The sequence below is a fragment of the Scaptodrosophila lebanonensis genome, unplaced genomic scaffold, assembly GCF_003285725.1.
Source record: "Scaptodrosophila lebanonensis strain 11010-0011.00,11010-0021.00 unplaced genomic scaffold, SlebRS2 tig00001410-arrow-pilon, whole genome shotgun sequence".
Taxonomy (NCBI): Eukaryota; Metazoa; Arthropoda; class Insecta; order Diptera; family Drosophilidae; genus Scaptodrosophila; species Scaptodrosophila lebanonensis.
Window position 1 is genome coordinate 5,497,738 of NW_022060738.1, and position 21,240 is coordinate 5,518,977.

Below are 21,240 nucleotides of genomic sequence, written 5' to 3' on the forward strand. Positions count from 1 at the left end.
ATATGGTTTCTTTTTGTTAAACTTCTGTGAAAGTAATCCACACGGATAAAAACAACAGTAATTTTTCTGTCAATAAATTTAATTTATTAATTAAACCGTCGACCGATTTCATATACTATGTATCAGAAAATAAACAAAAGCAAATACACCTTTTAAGAAAACTTCGTTTTCTATATTTTAGCCACTTTCAATATATATGTACAAATATTACAATTGCCTTAAGCCTAAGTTATTTTTAGTATATGCTACCTAGCTTGAAAATGTATGCAATCGCATTTGTAAAAAACAGTATAAAAACTATATTTGCTATTTTCACAATTCTTTAGCAATAGTTAACATTAAATTGGTTCGTTGAACTATTTAAAGTATCACACGCCGATATAAGAATGTTCGCTGTGAGTAAGCGATAAGTAACATAAAATCACAATAATTCGTATTATTATAAGCTAATACAGCGATCCGTGTCGGAGCAGTGCGATCAACCACATTTAATCTTGCGTTTTAGTGTGAAGTAAGCCAAAATTTTAAATAGCGCTACCTGACCAAGAATCATAAGGATATTATATCCAAAATCCCCTTGTTCCATGCCAAACTGACGCAATACTGTAATGGCGTTCCTATAACGATAACACAAATCAATCATTATTTAATATATACATATGTACATAGTATATGATGAATTTCAAAGGAATTCAAACTTACTTAAAATGGCAGTAGAGTTCGTTTGGTGGACACACCAAATTGTCGCGATTATTTCCGTAGAGTGAGATTACCATATTTTCAAGTGCGTATCGTAATGGCGAGAGAAAGGCAATAAAACGAAGGGCAGCTGGTATATGGGTTAGTAGGATGAGAAAACCCGAGAACATCAGCATAAAGCAGGTGGAAACAGAGCCCACGAAGGTGCCATTCTGTAAATAGATAATATACAAATTTTAAAACCACTATCTGGAATAACAAAAATATGAATACATACAACCGGATTCAAAATCGTGCCCAGAAATACGCCGAGGCCATCGGCACAAATCGTAACCACCACGGTAGTCAGCAGAAATTTGACAAACCGATCGATTTCTACTGGCTGATCAGTCAACAAATAGGCAATAGTTATATAAACGGTGGAAAACATGATCTATAAATGTCCAAAAATGAGCGAGGTCTAAATATGATTCCAAGCTATTAGTTCTACTCACATGAACCGGCGTCGAAGTGATTAAAGTGGCGACATAGTAAGTTTTCAGTTTGTACCAATTATTAAAGGTCTCCTTGCGAATTATTTCGATTTCCAGAGGATCTAAGAGTAAGATGAAATATATAAGAAATTTCTGTGGTCAGAAGAAATCGACACTTACAGCGTAATATAGCCGGCATTATTGTCGTGTACCATAAGTAGACACAGTGGACCATGATCATGCCCACATTTGAGATTTGTTTAGTGGCATTTATACCAGAGTCTCCAAAGAATAAGCCAATCATTACAGCGGAAAGAATGTGCGTAAACAATTTAAGATAGGTAACGGTCTGAAAATAATCTGCATATGAGTTTAAGTGGTATTATATAAGTAATTAAACTCATGTACCCAATCTCTAAAGAACTGCAAGTGACAGCGTCCGATTAGCAGCCACAAACGCATCCATTCCGGTGGGGGATATGTGTGCCTTGTCAGCTCATTTGTTGGCTCTGCTTTCGTCAATTTCGGGGGCTGGCCTCTTAACTCATTGAACTTGGCCACTTGGGCCTCGCTTGGTGGCTCAGCACTATCCTGCAGCAGCTCTTGATCGTAGCACCAGCGTGAATCCTTCGAGCATTCTGCCAAAGCCTCAGTATAGTCACCGTAATCACCATTCACGCATTCGAGAACTGCAAAGTAAGAAATATAAATTAATTAAATAAATTATTATAATATATACATTTTTCAAACATAATAATAAATAAATTATTATTTTTTTTTTAGATGAGTTTTTTCGATGATCTTCATGCATTTCACTGCTTTTAGAATTTTAAACAATTTTTCAATATAACAAACAATATAGCATAATATAACAATATAAAAGTAATTTATATTTTTTTTTTGCCATTTTTAGGCGAGATTTATGATTTGCTTAGATGATTTGTAGTTTTTTTTTTCAATATTAATAGTAATGGTTAAGATTTTGAATTTTCTGAACACAGTCTAGCATCATATGCAATGAGGAAGCACAGGCATTAACTTACGATAGTCGGCTGGATTGTGGTAAGCTGGACAATCAAGTCCAACAGTTTTAAGAAAATCGACTGTGTTCTGAGGCGTGCCCTGGTACGTGCATCTTCCCGAGCTCAGCACGTATATGAGGTTGAACAGATTGTAAATGATCGTCGAGGGCTGATGAATCGTGCAAACAATAGTTCGTCCCTCATTCGCCAGACCGCGCAGCAGCTGTATGGTATCAAAGGAGGATGAACTGTCCAGGCCGCTGGGGAAGGGTTCAAGGTGTAATGCATGAGTCAAGAAACTGGTTTCATTTTATGCATCTCACTTACGTTGTGGGCTCGTCTAAGAATAGCACCGCTGGATTGTCTATTAATTCCAGTGCAATGGATAAACGCTTCTTCTGCCCACCACTGAGTTTTGAGCACTTCGTCTGCTTTGCGTTCGTCAGCTTCAATGTAGTCAAAAGGTGGTCGATCTGTGGAGTTTTGACTTCGTTAAACGACATTTTTCTTCAGTTTTTGCATTAAATTCTTACCAATATTCGCTTTTCCTTTATATTCACGCATTTGTTAGAGATTTTAAGTGTAGCTGCCAGCAGCATTGTCTCCTCCACCGAAAACCATTCGAAGAAGTGATCATCTTGCATTATATATCCGCAGAGCTTACGCGCCTTGCCAATTTCAATAGTCCCGCTCACACCAGATTTGCTGTAATTGAGCGATTAGTGGTCATATTTACTTTCAGTTTTTAAATAAACTTACTTCAGGCCAGTGAGAATGTTCAATAAACTAGATTTTCCGGCACCTGATGGGCCCATAATGGCGGTTAATTCCCCCGACTTGAATGTGCCCGTAATACCTTTTAGAACAGATTTCTTTTCTGTTGAAATTAAGAAAACACACTTTATTCAGAGATAAAATATAATAGTCTTAATTAAATATGTTGCCGTTGATTGATGGGAAGAGGAATTTATTTTTGGTTCCGGTACAAGCTTCCGGTTTTAAATCGATCTAATTTAAATAATTTCATTTCCAAGTACCAGCTAGAGTTAACTGCTAATTAACTTCACTCGTTCTAATGATTTATAAATGAACAACAAACACAAGGCTAGGTGTTCAGTTTTAAATCTAATCGCACGAAACTGTTATGCCTACATCGTTTATGAAAACATCTGCATTGGCGATCCCTTTCCATATATTTTCTATGAAAAGGCGTTCTAGTTTAGAAACAATATTTTTTATATTCACTATGTGGACGTTATATTCAATGGAAAGTACGGTAGTAAGTTGGTTCTTTTCATTTTTTTAAGCTTATTTTTTTGTTGCTTGTTCCTATGTGTGAAAATCTAGCCAAATCTTTAATGAAGTTTGGATATAATAGTCAGATAATGTTCAGTCTAATGGTACCAACCATCTTAAATGCCACAGTTCCAACTTCTTTATTGGACATGAGTAATAATAATATTAAGAAATATGATCGCCCCGTAATAATGAAATTTTTAAATGATTTGGAAAGAATTGGCTGTGGACATATTTTCATGAAAATATCACACCTATAATAAAACCTAATAATATATGTACAGTATAAATTTGATAAAAAATGTGAAATCTAAACAATTTGCAATGATGTTTCGTTTCTTAAATTGTATTAATCTTTAATTATATTTCTATTGATTATGCTGGATGTTTCAATGCTTACCTTTTTGTTTCGGTGCTTTTACTTGATAAACGAGATCTTTAAAGTGTATGTCGATGCCAAAGACGTTCTTTAATAATTTGCTGCTATCCATTTTGCTTGACTAAATCCACGAACGATTTTTTTATTTTAATTTTATTGAATTGTAGCTTCTATTTTATGCTTGTTTATTATTCGGTTAGAAAATGGATTCGTTGAAACACACATAGAGACGATGCGAGGGATCGACAAGGCACAAATGCCAACTGTGGGAAATCGTATCAAATCATCACTTTTTATATACTATATAACACCTATATTATAATTTAGGAAATTGTAATCGTAATTTTTTTTTGTTCAAGAATTTCACAATTACAAACGATTGTTTTTTTTTTTAAATTATACACATATGCACATAAGCTTGTTGTGGGTCTCTTATTTTTGAACAACTAGTAGAGCATAGTAGTAGTTAATGCCTCAAGGTGCACGTTAAAGTCTTGTTGATTACAAAGATAAAATATATAGCTGTGGCAAAATACAGTGCCATGTAATAAGGTTAAGAGCGTTACGAAAGTGAAACTGAGTAGCGAGCGTTGTCGTTTTCATTTGTCGCTGTAATTAGAGCGCGTCTTGAACTTTGGGGCCAAGTTCGTGTTGAACAAGTGGAAAACTTAATTGCCCAGGTCGACTCCGACTCCGGCTCCGACGGCGACTGCGACTGCGACACAGACACAATTGCACGATTTGCATGCGCCGACGCACACCACACGCAGTTGAGCGCCTAACTGATAACTGCGGAAGAAGCTAGTACTATGTTGATGGCCAAGCGGCGACGATCACAACGACGGCAGCGGCGCATGCGCATGCGCAGACGCAGGCCCCTGAAAACCAGACAAACGGGCAGCATAGCGAGCGCCATTTACTGACAGCTGCGATAAAAGCAAAACGTAGTAGTAAATTATAAAAGGCAACACTCACAACAACAAGGCATAACAAATTTAATTTGGCAATGCAAAACGCGTCAGGCATCGCCGAAGTCAACACTCGGACTGTCAAAAAATTTCAAGTTTACGCCTCGACTGGCCCAAAAGAACAGTCGGTGGCAACAACAAATAATATAAAACGATGTGTGAGTCAACAATAACAACATCAACATCAACATCAGCCACACGATAAAAATTATAAAAAGAATATAAGTAATAATACAAAAAAGGTAACACACAAACTTAGAACGAGCCGAGCAAACGACCTTCCCAAAACAAGCCAATAATCAAAACAGAAAACTATGCGAATGTGATCTTATGACTTTGGTAAATAAAAGACCGACGAAGATGTTGAAGCTACGAGTAGTTGGTCGATGCTTGGAATGCAAACTTCCTCACGGTATTCGAACTTCGAATAGAAGATAAACAAGATAAATTGAAGTGTACTATTCGAGTGCGAAATCTTTGAACTCACGAGGGAAGATGAATTATCGACGTGAAGTCGTAAAACACTTATCAATTCCTAAAATTGTCGCACAATTATTTTTAGTATTGCTCTTGATTTATTCCGAGTTTGTAGTTATTATTTCAACTTTCATGTAATGATGATACAATAATTCAAAAACCTTATTGCAGACTATTATTTAGAGAGCAGTGGAATAAGAAAAGCCCCTTTTCTGATGATGCGGAACTTCATAGTATTGTTAGTAGAAATATTTGAACTAACGAGGGAATAAGAATGATCGAGATGAAGTCGTAAAAGTCTTATCAATTCCTAAAATTGTTCGTATTACATTTAACTAATTCCGCATTTTCAAATTTTCATGTAAATTAAATTATAAATTATACAACACTTCAAAAATCTTACTGCAGAATATTATTTAAAGAGTAGTGGAAACGGAATAGCATCTTTTCTGATAATGTATTGTTAGTTGAGAAATTTTTGAAGCTAGTGGATGTTCAGTAATCTTTGAACTAATGAGGAAAGAAAAATGATCGAGATGAAGTCGTAAAAATCTTATCAATTCCTAAAATTGTTAGTATTACATTTGATTCCGCATTTGTAGTTATTTTTTCAACTTTTCATGTAAATGAATCATTATACAACACTTCAAAAATCTTATTGCAGAATATTATTTAGAGAGTAGTGGAATAAGGATAGCATCTTTTCTGATAATGGGTAACTACATAATATTGTTAGGTGAGTCATTTTTAAAAGCTGTGGATTTTCAGTAATAAAGCTTTATTTTGCATCGTTCGGTGTGAAAAATATTCAACGGTTACAGAACGGTCTGGACTATTCTCTGTTGTTTATTTTAAAGTCTCTGTGCTTTGCGAAAAACGCCAATATCAATCGTAAAAAATGTTGTAGAGACTGTGTATTTAATTTAAATTAATATATAACTTTTTGTAAATTTGTTGTTTGTGTATACCCTTTCCTAAGCCATATGATGCATAAAGCATATCAATGGCACAAGTTGAACATGCTTAGGCGTTAAATGGCTTATTGATTGAGTTTCTTGGGCCTGATAAACCTGATATTTGGATTTTTAGCTACAATGGAAAAGGAAACCCCCATCTAGACCGATAACGTACATTAATAGTGTGAATAGAGCTGACACAACATCATTTTAGTTAACTTTTGATTTCTATGCTAGACTCTTTTTTTGTGCAAGCTGCGGTTGCAAAAAGTGCTCTTAATTTTTAAGAACACCGCAAATCGCTGCTAGAACCGCATAACGATGCAAACAATTTTTGGCGCTCTTCCATGGCCAACAAGAACAACAAAATGAAACAAAACACACGAAATGGCACAAATTACAAAATCCAAATTGAGGCAGCATAGAAACATACTTATGTACAAGTACGTATGCATGTACATATGTATGTACATAGTGGTACGGGGGTACAAGCACTTAAAAGTCAAAAGAGAACGTAAGTGTTTGCTGCCATTGTAGTCGGCGTCAACGTCGACGCCGCGGTAAGCGTCGCCGTCGACAGCACACCTGCGTAGCAGCGTAAGCTTAATGAGGGACCGACACGTCGCTGGCGTCGAAAAGTGAATCTGAATTGCCTTTTCAAATGGAGTCGTTGGCAGTGGCATCGTCGATGTGGATGTGGATGTCTATGTCTATGTCTGTGGCTCTATCTGTGGCTGCACTTTGTAGTTTCTGTTTTTTTTTTTCCCTCATCAGCTTTTAGCATTATTTGTCTCATTTGGCGTCTTACGAAATGGAATTGCTGCGCTCAAATCGCAGGCATTGTGCGACATGAATGGCGGCGGCGGAGACTTTAGAATTTAAGTGAATAGCATTAGATTTTATTTGCTTTCAAAGACTGCAAAATACCTATATAATTTTAATGATCACTAATAACAATAACTCAAGCAGCAAAATGTGCCTAAGCCGCTTTCAAGTTGTTGTTCGTCGTTACATTGATTGAAATACATATTTTCTAACTGACCTGTTCTAAGTGAACAATTTCAGTCGTATCGTAGGGTTGCTTTAGTTCCCACAATTATCGCGTATATACATACATATGTATATCTTTGTATAAGTACGTCAATCAAATCGACGGCGCCCTTCACCGGCCCAATATAAAACAAACTCTATATACTTGTATGTAAGTAGTCTCAACCTGCAGGTTCGACAGCTCAATGCGGAAAATTACAATTAACTATGCATACTGATGGAACAACAAAGTTTGTTTACCTTGGGAGCGCGAACACTTGCTCAGTGGAACCAAGTGGAAAGCCACTTGATATCAATTAAATTCATTCGCTATAAAAATACCGGGCGACTTTTCATATGTATTCAATTTTAAATTGATAGCGAATTATTGGGAAAATGCTGGCAAATGTGATATAGACTACATAATGCGGCTTAGATGAATTTAATAGCTGAATTTAATAGAATGTTTTTGATGACTAACCAAAAGTATTAAAGATATTAGGGGCCTAGTACGAGTAGAAATGATTTCGATCTTTTCGTAACAAACTTGGCATGTAAGCTCTACTTTTATATGAATTGGAAAACGAATTTACTTTTAAAATCTCTTCGCATAGAAGAAGAGTAAAATAATAGTGACAAGTGATTTTCTCAATTCATTAAAATTTTAGTTTTTAGTGCAATAAACGCTTAAAAATTTATTTTATAAAAATTAATTATTTTTGAGTAGTAAGCTGATATATGTCTACTATAATTATTAATTATTTTTGAGCAGTAATTAAAATTCTGATTCTCATTTTTTAATGTTTATTTTTATTGCTGCGCCGAAGAAATAAATATAAATCAAAGCATAACGACTTTAAGAATACATTTACATTTTAATCTGATCGCGTTATAAGAGTAGAGTACAATCGCAAAAAAATGTCAAATGTTTAATATTATGAAGCTTTACAAGGTTTTTTGTTGTATCTCAAACCAACTAACGAACTCATTCCATTACTATTTTGTCCTATTCCATTAAATATGTAATTATATTTTATGAACCACTTTAAGTGTTAATGTCTGCCTTGAACTTGAAGATCAAGCTAATATAAAAGTAAGTAATGCAAAAAGTTTAGTTGACAATTTTGACATGTATGTAGAGTTGTTAAGTTGTTTTTTTCTTTATGGTTTATTCGTAGAGCACGAACTTTAATTATACATTTGTAATAGTAAGAGTAGTGATAATTCCAGTTTGCCCGAAAACTGATGTCAGCGACAATGTTCCAAAATATATGTTATCAGCAAAATATAAAAAAAACGCCAATAAACTTTCCAACCGTTCAATGAACCCAGAAACCCAGAACTTGTTGCACAGACATCTAATTACATGTGTATCTAAAAGTCGTAACCCGTAACACTCGTAACTTTTATTAGCTTGAAATAGTTTTTAAGCTATATAAGTAGTATATAGAATTTCCACCACAATGCTTTTGAACTAAAGTAATCTTCGGCTTCTTTTTTTTTTTTTTAGAAAATTTTAGCATTAGGTTTTAAGATCTTGTCCGTTGACTAAAGCAATTAAAGCATTTCGCGTCGCCCATTCGAATTTTGAAGTCGAAACGTAGTTGGTTGCTTGGAAAATTGTTCAACTGGGTTTCAACAACTTGAACTAAATATTTGCACTGGTTAATAAAAAGTAATATCAGAATATCTTATCACTCATATCTTATATCTTATTACTCAGGATCTGTAAGAATTAAAAAATTATTTCTTTAATTAAAATGTATGCTGATTGGCTATGTTAATATATAATTGAAGAATTCTCGATTATTCAGATTTAAAGGGGTTCAAATATACGAGAATGTTTACATATACGAGAATGTATAGAGAAAATTCAAGAATTGTATATGTATCTTTAGATATGTATGCAATTTACAATGAAAAGTAGATCAATTATTGCTATGTCTGGTCGTTATTTATTAAATGGGAACTAATAACTGTCGATGATAATCACTGCTCACTTAAAACGTATCAATTAAGAATGTTACCAGTACTTAAATATGCTTCATGTTTATTAATTAACTTCAAAGTGTCGCTCATTTTCCAACTCAAAATTTATTGTGGCCATTAAAAAACCAATGAGGAGGAAGTATACATAAGTCAGTGAGTTGAAGTCATATCGAAGTATATTGGGCAATCCCTGAAAATGCTATTCAAATTAATTTTGTTGATTTCTTCTCAATAATAGACAAATGTGGGTGAAGCAAAAATTTAAATACTGTGTGTGAGTCATTTCAGAAAATGAAAAATTGTTTCACTGCGCATTTCCTATACGGCTATTATTTTGCAATGATGATGATAAGTCATAATAATTGTTGTATACCCAGCTAGATAAGAAATTCGAGAACGAGACTGTGCCCTTCGACACTCACCCATTTGCCGATTGCCCGTTTGCCCATTCGCCCACTCGCATCTCATACGAGTCGCGTACTGTTTCTATTTTTGTTTCCATGCCGCTCCACTCTGCACAAATGCAAACTAGAGCGTAGTATTGCATTACAAATTGTGTTTCCCCATGCCCGCTTGAATGGTTAGAATGGAAAGTGTCCCTACATTGTTACACACTTACTCGCACCTCACACCCCAAAAACACACGCACTGTGTCAATTACAATGGGCGACGATGAGTGGTAGAGTCTGGACGGCTTTTGGGTCGGGCCGTCCAACTGAATGGGTGTGCTTTAGCTTTGGTGATATCATCATGATTTGGCAACAGTTATCGCCAACTAATAGAATGCAAATAAATAGAAATTGCTTATCTATGTTTCGATATGCACTCAAAAATGCACAGGCTAATTGCTTTAGAATTGGACCTTTTGTTTTGCTTGACACATCGGTCGTATGCGTAATGACAAGGCGCGAAAATATGCATGGAATCCAAAAAGAGCGCTAAACAGAATACACACTGTCTATGGCCTTTTTAGGTATTTTTGGAAATTTGTTCATTTTGCTCATCACAGTGTAAACAATTTGCTCGCGATCCCACAAAATAAACTTGGATCGGCAAGAAAATGTATTATTTATTTGTGGGGTCTGCAATCGTGCGCCTCGCCTGCATACGAGTGTATGGGCTTCTTTTGTGTGTGCGTTTGCTCCATTTACTATATGATTTCATTACAATAGAAATAGAACAAATCACTCCAAAGAGAACGACAACAAATAAAAATACAAAAATTGAACGAGCTAAACAAAAAAAATAAACGCAAACGAAAAGCAATGCTGAAACAAGCAGACAAAAGTTCAATTAGGTTTGCATATGGGTTTTGGTAATTGTGTCACATTTGATTTAAATTAATTAATTTTAATTGCCACAAACCTATACTTGATCAACACGACTTGTATAGGTACTATATAGTAGAAAATATATCTTGGCATTAATCATAACTGCACATCCTATTCCTTGATACAGTTTTATGTATTCCCAGAAATTTGTTAAAATTTTCAAAAATGATTTACACACACACTGTCCGACTGAGTTTGCAATTATTTTGCAAGCCTTTCATTAAGTTATTTTTAAATTGTTATACTGATACAACAACAGTTGTTTTTGATTTCATACACAAGATATTTAATGCTTGGCTGATTCCACGTTTCGGGTTCTTCTTTTCAGTTTTTTCGAAATGCTTCCGAATCGCTCGAAATGCGACGCGAGACTAAAGTGACGCGGCTTTCTGGCAGCTGTCAGCGGCAGCGGCAGCGGCTACGTCGACGGTCGACGGTCGGCGGCGGTCAGCGCTCGCGTGAATAGTTTTATGCGGCTCGAGCGACTATATTGTACTGCTCCGACTGCCTAACTGACTGACTGCCCGAGAAGCGGCAGCGCGGCTGACTTGCGAGCGTAGGAGATGAGACAGAGACCGCGACCGAGACCCTTTAGAAATGAGGCGAGAAGTTTGCGGTGCATTTCTGCCGACGGCTGCCAACTATTCTTAATGTTATGATTAGGGGGGCTATAAACAAATCTCAGTAGAGCATTTGAAAAAATACGAGTATATGTATGTACATTCATACATACATACTAAGCATATACATACATGTAGAATATGTACTTGTATACTCAAATGAGCGAGCGAGCAGAAGACGAATATATTTATTATATTTTGTTTAGTTCAACCTGCTGTACAGCTACTGATTTGATTTAAAATTTGCATTCGGACTCGCATTCCCGGTTGCTGTGTATTTTTTCTTCGCCTATTCTCAACCTACTCGTAATTATATTCATAAAGTATCTAGAAAGCGTATTGCACTTGCTGACACAGTCCCAAAATAGCGCTAGTCATTGTGGTTTAGGACAATGTGCAAAAAGCAGAAAGAATTTTGTTTCACACGACTCTAAAAAATAAAATACATATCATTACGAGCCACAATTACATCAGTTTCAAGTCTGTATGTTAAATGCCCATAGAATGCATATGCACTCTGCCTACTTTGTATCGAGGTTGAGATCACGGTTGAACACTTGCGTTCCGTGTACTTATGACGAGGTTTCTGTATTGAGTCAGTTTTTAATTGCTATAATTTAGAACAAAAACATGAATCAAATTAATGCCCTTCATGCCAATGCTGTCTCTACTTTTCGATTATTGTAGCTCAAAAAGCATATTCCAATTGATTGGGATACATATATTAAATTTTCAGATTCAGCTTTAATAGTTTTATTATTCCCAATTTTGATAATTGTTAAAACTTTATTAATTTCAAGCGTCCACTTATTCGTTTGAAAATACATTACTATAGTCTGTAACCAAAGGGGAAACGGGTATACTAGTTTAGAGCATATGTATGTGACACACTGAAGTACTTATATGGATCAGCCATATCTCTCTGTCCGTCTGTCAGTTTGAGCTCAAGTATCTCAGAAAATATGAGAGCTAGAATCACAAAACTTGGTATTCATACTTCCCCAATGCTTTTGCTTAATGTATAGTGATATATCTACCGCAATGGATGTTTTAGCCAAAAATATCATCTCATCCTGCAGGGGTAGATAACCGTGTTTCTGTATTGATCTTGAAACTTTTCATTAAATCAGTAGAAGAATCGCAATTGTGTGTGCGAAAATAATTGTTGAATAAATTCGACATCAGCAGTTATATGTATGTGTTGTTTCAGATGGGGTAAGATATGTATGGCTTCATATTTTTATTTTATTTTATTCAGAATATACACAATAATACTGTCGATTATATTATAAAACTTAACATAACGATTTAAACTAAACTTAAAAGATAAGAAAGCCTAACACAAAGCTGAACAATGACGTCTATTAATGCCTACGACACGTTGGGGGAATTTTATTTGCCAGTTGGCCAGATATGCCCCGATTAACAGCCATATGTGGTCAGATACATTAAAGACCTAAAAAACTATACAAAAAGTAGATAAAGGTGGAAAGTTAATTCTATTTAACAACTAATTAGTACTCCCCACAAAAAAGAAAAATTAAAAAAAAATTAAAAAAATGAAATTAGTAAAAAAAAAGGATGAATGAATTAATTAATTAAATTAAATTAGAATACATGTTTATGTTCAGTTTTAACAGCATACATTTACATTACGTACCTATGCGTGTTTATATGCGTGTATGTATGCAGAACAAAGTTGAACCAAAGCAGCAACAACAACAACAGCTGCGGGCAGCGCTGCCGACAGAGCTGCAGGCAGCGCATGAGCAGCGATTTTACTTATGGCTATAACTTTCTTCAGAATTGACCTATCATGATGAAATTTGGCACACGGGCGCATTAGTACTAACTGGATTTCAAAATTCCGAGAATTACGGAAGTTATAAGAAACAAGAAAGGAATGCTAAAGTCGAGCAGGCTCAACTCTTAAATACCCTGTACCACCCCACAAAAAAGTAATTAAATTAATTTAATTAAATTAATAATTTAATTTAATTTAATTAATTAACTAAATTAATTTAATGAATTAACTAAATTAAATATAAAATATTCCATGCATGCATAGATACATTTACATTTACATCAGAATCGTGCCTTATGCGTGTTTGTGTAATTGTACATATGTATGTGTGCATTGGGCCTGGTTATATGGCTATAACTTTCTTTCCGATCATTCTATCATAATGAAACTTGGTATACGGATATATAACTAACCTAATGTGACTACCAAATTTTAGTTCAAAATTCCAAGAATTACGGGAGTTATAGAAAATCGTTAATAGGGGGGGGAAGTGGGGGGTGGATCAGAAAAAATGAACAAACTCGTCCTTTCTCGGTATCAGGAGAATCTGTATACCAAGTTTGGTTATTCTCGCTCTTATACTTTCGGAGATCCTTGCGTTCATACAGACAAACAGACGGACAGACGGACATGGCTATATCGACTCGGCTTGTCATGCTGATCAAGAATATATATACTTTGTGGGGTCTACCAAGCCTCCTTCTGTGTCTTCCATGTGCACTCGCACAAAACTAATATACCCTTGTACCCTTTGGGTACAGGGTATAAAAACACGAATTGCGGGGGAGTGGAGGGGTGCATCAAAAAAAAAAAAAAAAAACAAACTCGTCTTTTCTCTGACTTAGGGGAACCTGGATACCAAGTTTGGTTATTCTAGCTCTTATACTTTCTGAGATCCTTGCGTTCATACAGACGGACGGACGGACATGGCTATATCGACTCGTCTTCTCATCCTGATCAAGAATATATATACTTTGTGGGGTCTGCCACGCCTCCTTCTGTGTGTTACATACATGCGCACAAAACTAGTATAGCCTTTCACCCTTTGGGTACAGGCTATAAAAAGTACGAAGTAGAAAGAGAAAGAGAAAAAGAGAACAAGTAGAAAAGCTAAAGGCGGGTGTCCCGACTTTCAAATACTCTGTACATATGTTTACAATAATTATAGAAACCAAAAAAAAATTAAGAAAATTAAAAAAAAAAATTTGATCGATTTTCGTTATTCGAACTCACGTAAATGGTGTATAATTGCACATTTACATAGCAATTGCGTCTGTGTGAGTATATGTATGCCTATGCGCATCTCTTCGTGTCTGTGTAAACATGTGTGCAGTCAACCAAAGCACCAGCATCAACAGTCGCGGGCAGCGCTTGAGCAGCGCTGCAGCAGCAAATATATTTATGGCTATAACTTCTTGTTAAATCGGTCTATCATAGTGAAACTTGGCATATGGACACATAATAACTAACTGGGGGTATTTCCAAAAATTACGGGAGTTAGAGAAAATCGCAATTTGCGGAGGAGAGGGGTGAGGGAGGGAAATTCCAAAATATACATTTTCTGCGAATTCACATAAGGCATCTGGAACTAAAATTTTGTGTTCCTAGGTCTCCTATAGTCTCCGAGATATAGGCGATTATACGAATGGAAAATCGGGAAACCCACCATAGGGAGGAAGTGGGGCGAAAATCAAAAAAATAAAACAAACTCGTATAGAATACACACATAAGGCATCTTTGTGCAAAATTTGGTGTCTCTATCTCTTATAGTCTCTGAGATCCAGGTGTTCACACGGACGGTCAGACGGACAGACAGACAGACAGGGCTAGATCGACTGGTCTCGTCATGCTGATCAGAGTATAAAAAGAAAGATATGCGTACTCGTATATTAACATCAAGCTCCAAATGTAAAACTAAGAGTTTTGAGAATGATGAAAGAGATTTAACACTTTTAATGTTTTAATATTATATTTTGCTGTTGAATAAACTTTACAAATTTGGAGTTGTATATATAAAGCCTTCATATTTTATAAAAATCTGGGAATTATAAATATTAAGGGTATAGGGCCTAAGACCAATGACTTGCTATTGAAATTTCTTCATGCAATTGAGAAATGATTTTCATTAAAAATGTATGTTTGCATTTTTTCCGTTGTTTGGGATAACGTTTGACCGCCTGATCGTCTGGCATTTGCTTGATTGCTTTAAATGGAAGTAATTCTGAAACATTGTATAATGCAAGCTATGCAATAAATTATCAATAAAATTAATTTCAAGAATGCATATGCACAGATTCTCGTACTGATATTTTATTAACAAACATTATCAGCTCGCACGTTTCATTGAGTGCTAAGGGCTTATATCAGAGCTGTCAGTGCTAATTGTTAGGTAACGTGAAGGCTCGAAATGTGAACCGATAATGTTATCAGATTGGCATCATTTAATATATTTTGATGAATATACCGATTAATAATGGAGATAGCAGAGATAGCAGCATATTGTAGCTGCTTTATAAGTACTATTCATAAGTATGCATAAATGTTTCAATTCTAATTACAATAGTTATTTTAATAATGTACTTAATTGCAGAATTTTTATAGCCAGTGATTGGCGAAACTCTGTTTTCATTGCTGTTGTCATCCCTAGATGGCCTATATTTCTAATAGTAATTAAATATAATGCATTAATGATTATTTGCAACCTAAATCGATTACGAATATTGACAGAAATGTGAACTGAAGTTTAAGTGTTTTTTCTTGAATTTGTTTCCAAATATGTTGACTATCATTTGAGTGGACAAACTTTTAGAAATAAGGAGGAAGGCCTAATGGACTATAATTATATTTTACTTGAAGTCCATAAAAAATCTGATAAACTCCTCAAATTACCAATACGATTAAGCATCTGCGTATAATGTATTAGCAAGCTTCATACATATTTCCACACAATTTAAAATTACTCATTATTTCGTACTTTTTTAAGCACGTATTGCCGAAAAATGTTTAAAAACACTCCATTTAAAAAACGGCAGGTCAAAGCCCCAGCTGCTGTGGTACAAAATACTTTTATTATTATTATTATTCATTGAACTCATACTCTCATACTATGAAACAATTATAGCTAAGTACATATAGTATGTATGTATATTGCACAATTTGTTATCGCCATGCGTTTCAATCTTAGGTAATACTTGTACATTTAGAACCTGTTGTTAAATTTGTTTGCCTAATGAAACAATACAGGTTACCATACCGGTCTACGTATAATCAAAAATTATATACACATGTGTGTGTGTGTATGTGTATAGAAACACTAACAACAATAGTAACAACAAATTCCAACAATTTTGCGACGCGCTTGCCTCAGCATGCGATCGCATTTGACATTGACATTGAAAATGAACACTCAAATACAAATACTACGAAAGCCGCCTTCAAGCCGCCCCACTAGCTGGCCTTCTTTGCACGGCAAGCGACAAAGCAACAACAACTTCATATGTACATATATGTGAATAGGTATGTTTATACGAATTTATGTATGAGACACAACAACAATAACGGAGCATAAACCTCTAATAGCGTAGGCAGCGGCAGTTGCCAGTCGCGACCACACTGGCCATGATCACCTCTAACCGTTTCTGTGACGTGCTCGTGCCTTCGTAGGCCCCACACCATTGTTGGCGGGGGGAATTGGGAAGCACTGTCGTCACGCTTTTAGTCGCTGCGCCGCTACGCCACTTCACAGTTGACTGAACTCTCAGCTGAAATCATTCGGATGCGATAATTTCATTGAACTGCACTATGAAATCGGCGGTTATCTAAGCATTGTATTTTATGTAGCATACGCGAACCGGTAAGTAGACGTTATGCTATGTTTATGCCACGTTTATACATACATACAGGTGTTTACATAAACGAGTATGTGCTTGTGCGAGAGAAATTTCGGTTTCGTAATTAATCTGCCATACGTTTTACATACTGTAGTTTTCTACTGAGAAAACATGGGACGTAATAAAGAAAAGTCACCCAACGATTGGGAGAATGTGTAAATGCACTAAAATAGATTATATTAATGTTTAAAGAGTTCATGATTTTAAAAATTTCTATCGATATGTGCTTGTGCGAGTGAAATTTCGGTTTCATAATTAATCTGCCATACATTGTACATACTGTATTTTTATACGAGTGTACATGGAATACACAGAAGGAGGCGTGGCACCCCACAAAGTGTATATATTCTTGATCAGGATGAGTCGATATAGCCATGTCCGTCTGTCTGTCTGTCCGTCTGTCTGTCTGTACGCAAGGATCTCAGAAAGTATAAGAGCTAGAATAACCAAACTTGGTATCCATATTCTCCTAAGCCCATTTTTTGTGATGCTTTGGTTCAACTTTGTGTTGCATGCATAAACACGCAGAGACACGATTGTGATGTAAATTTATTATATGCATGTGTTGAATATTTTATACCTAATTTAATTAATTAGTTAACTCTTTTTAAATATATATACTTTTTTATATTTCCTTTTTTGTGGAGAGTACAGGGTATTTTACTGTCGGGCTTGCTCGACTGTAGCGTTCTATCTTGTTCTACTGAGAAATCATGGGACGTAATAAAGAAAAGTCACCCAACGATTGGGAGAATGTGTAAATGCACTCAAATAAATTATATTAATCTTTAAAGAGCTCATGATTTAAGCAATTTCTATCGACATCTAGAATGGATGCATGAATTAATTTTAAGTGCAAATATTAATATAAATATCTGCTCTTTAATAAATCTCAGAGGCGAGTAAATGAAAATAATTTGGAATTGCTGCCGATTTAAATTACAGTTGTGTCTCGATTATCCGGACTTCTATTAACCAAAATCATCTACGAATCGGCATGATAAGTGGTAACCATGACTAATTCTATAACTAATTTTGTCCATTTCTTTTCGTAAATCGTATTAATGCTCTGAAAAACAGTGGTTTCAATGAAAACTCACTTCTTTAGATTTCTCTTATCGTTTAAAGATAAATTGAATTCAAAAATCTGGAAGCGTATATACATATGTACATACATATATATGTACGTATGTATGCATGTACATATGTATACCGATAACTGCATAACAAAAAAGACTAAGCTGTCTTATTTACTTAATTCGCACGCAAAAGTGAGGTCGTCTGGCTATTAATAAGCATAACGGGACAACCTAACGGTTCTTATCATATACAAGTTTGTACATACACCTTGAGAGCGAAAGGTAAACAAATTTTGGTGGGAAGATGAAGTGCAAAAATGTACACATTGTGCAGATGCAACAACAATAAATGCGTTTGTCCTATTTACTTATTTCGCGCACCTTATAACCCAATTGCTCATAGATTTGTTTATTTGAAAACGTTGTTGTAAAATATTTCTTGCATTTCAGCGTAAGAATTAAGAATAGTTCAAAGCTTTAGATGACAATTACCGTAAATCAATCGTTAAAAAATATGACGTCAATTCTTTAAATTGTTGTACATACTTGTACATACATACATAAGTGAATAAAGTGCGGCGTTGAAATCAAGCTGTTTTTAAGAACCATTTAAAAAAACAAAAATTTTTCAGTTATTTCAGTGCCTGTTTGCCTAACTACAAATGAGTATTACGATAATAATAAATTGTGTTTAAGCACAGTTACATTAAAATCTAATTTAATTATTAAATTAATTTACAGAAAACCATAAGCCAAAAAATATTAACTTTATGTTAAGTAGGTATACTTTTAACAAATTTTCAAAATAAAAAAAATGAAAAGCATTTATACTGATTGGGATAGCTTGAACACCCCTCTTCTGGAGAAGAAAACATTTGAAAACGCTTTTATCTTTTTCAAATTTAAAATTATATTCAAACAGATTTGCATATGCTCTTAAAAATGGATTTGCGATGATTTGTTGAAGGCGCGGTTGCCAAACAAGTCGTGCTTTGTTTTATAGTATTTTTAGCTTGAAATGCATTTGTTTTGTTCACACGAGAAAGAGATTTAGTTTCGAGTTGAATCAAAACTAATTATTATATTGTCAGGTGTTATCAGCGCAATATGTATATAAAGATAATGAAAATTTCCCAAAATGCTTATAATTTAACACCTGTACATGAGTTTCTATGCATGTGGCATTTTAATTTCATTTTACTTTTACTTTCAACATAAAGCCAAAGATGTATTTATATATACTTGTATCTGTCTTATCGGCTTCTAATGGGCAATTAGTGGTGACATGATTACCTGTTTGCTGCGCTCCTACATGAGTTGACAGCACGACAGACAACTTATGTACGTGTGTGTAATTGTAATGTAAGCAGAAAAAAAGTATTGTCATGCTAGATGATTAGAAAATGTTCTGACAAATAATTTAACTTATTTTTATTATAATTTCAGTCACGTCTATGCAAATGAAAATATTAGATGATGCTATGAATGAAAGCATTTACGTTATAAAACGTACTTCTGCTTTTGCCTATCGTGGTAGGAACGTGGAAGCAAAGGTCCTTGAATTGGATGTCCAGTGGGTTCACCAAAATGTTCGTTCCTTTGTTTATTGCCTATAAAATGTTTGTCATTACTGACGTTTTATGTTGCCACACTATTAACCTTAAATTGATAATTAAAAATATTCTGTGGCGGTATTAAAAAAATTAAATGCCCAGCTGCAGATCAAGTTTTTCAAAATGCACTGTTGTTTACATTTATGATTGTTTTTTTTATTTTTTATTTAACAATACGTTAAGTTTTTAATGACACCCATTTATTTTTTATAATAAGAATTTTAATTTTCATTTGCAGTGTTAGTTATTGGCAGGAATTGCGTCAATAACTGCAATTAAATGCCTGCGGTTATTTCTAGAAATGCAGTTTGAACCTAGCTGGTTGATAGGTTGTCACAATTGCCAAGTTACAGTCCCATGTTCGAGAGCAATGGTATTAAATCTTTGTATATGTACATGTATATACAAGTAGTACATCGTTTGAACTATGAACAATTATAAAGGTATGAACTTTGGTTTGTTCGCGTATCTGAGTTTTCGAGAAAAGATAAAAGGTCATATTGAAATGGCTAAAGTCGTGCTAATCGTGCTAGTTATGCCCTTTGCCAATTGTAGTTATTACTACCTGGTTCTAATATGTTGGAAGAACTGAGGACCATTTAAAATCGGTAAACATCGAATAGATATAGGAAAACCCAAGTGGCTTTTCACCAATGTCAGCACTAAAGCTGACACAATAAAAGGTTTTATAATAGTAAAAAGGGTATAATAGTTTAATGCAAATACATGTAACAGATCCGTAAGTCTTAGGCCTAATAATTTAGAGAAATGAAGATAATTTAAAAGTTGTCGTTCTGTCTTCGGTATAACTTATGATTTATTGAAATTGAAATTTGACCAGTAATGAGAAATACTGCCAATCAGCATTCTCTCCTTTTGTATCAAAAACAAATATAAAATCCAACCATTTTTGATAACAAAGCAATTTTCGTGGGAAAATGCATTGTTACTGACTAATTATGGGTCAACATTGTATTAAATAAACAATGGAAAAAATCTCCTATCATCTCCTCATCATATGAGTTTTTAGAAGTCACAAATAGAATTTTGCACTTGTTCCACATCTACCTAAACCATATTCGAATTGAAAAAAAAAACAACTAATTTTAAATCACAGCGTAATTGTTAATTCAATTGAAAGCAGGGTGGCCTTATTTGGATATATTTGTTGAAATACTTGCAGGTGCATAGGTTTAAGTATAATTTCCCTTTCGAGTGGGAGGCGTTTTTAAGACATTAGTAATTATAATGGTTTGATTAGATTTTCCCTACTTAGGCTATGCTATTGTAAAAATAAATGAAGAATGTATAATTTAAAATTGATTTCTATAGGATTTATTATTTGAAACACTAAATAAAATGCTTTTCTTTGTTTTAATTTAATCACGAAAACTGATGCGTTAGTTGTTTACAACGGAGATGCATTTACGTTCAAAATTAGATTGTTGATTAACGGAAAATAATTGCGGCTGTGTTTAATGCCCAGCAAACAATTTCCTCTTCATGTTTTTAAAGTTGATATAACAAATGCGAGGCAGAGTAAAAACATACACGGTTTTTTAAAACTTGGATTGATGTAGTAATACACTTTTTTAGCAAAGGTTAGTATCCTTTC

The 21,240-nt window shown here is 34.6% G+C and overlaps 1 protein-coding gene across 2 annotated transcripts; it reads right to left on the reverse strand.

Moving 5' to 3' along the window:
* Positions 1-146: 146 nt before the first annotated feature.
* LOC115630434 (ATP-binding cassette sub-family G member 1) lies at positions 147-11,006 on the reverse strand. 2 transcript variants are annotated; one of them, XM_030526989.1, is made up of 12 exons: positions 10,897-11,006; positions 3,891-4,132; positions 2,954-3,071; positions 2,728-2,899; positions 2,522-2,667; positions 2,216-2,454; positions 1,581-1,861; positions 1,353-1,521; positions 1,194-1,294; positions 977-1,132; positions 703-911; positions 147-617 (listed from the first exon to the last, which is right to left on the reverse strand). In XM_030526989.1, exons 2-12 carry the CDS (start codon positions 3,979-3,981, stop codon positions 479-481), a joined length of 1,821 nt encoding a protein of 606 aa, XP_030382849.1. In that variant the 5' UTR covers positions 3,982-4,132; positions 10,897-11,006; the 3' UTR covers positions 147-478. The 2 variants fall into 2 exon arrangements, with proteins under 2 accessions (XP_030382849.1, XP_030382850.1); XM_030526990.1 differs by lacking the exon at positions 10,897-11,006 and adding an exon at positions 10,654-10,747.
* Between the last annotated feature and the right edge of the window lie 10,234 nt (positions 11,007-21,240).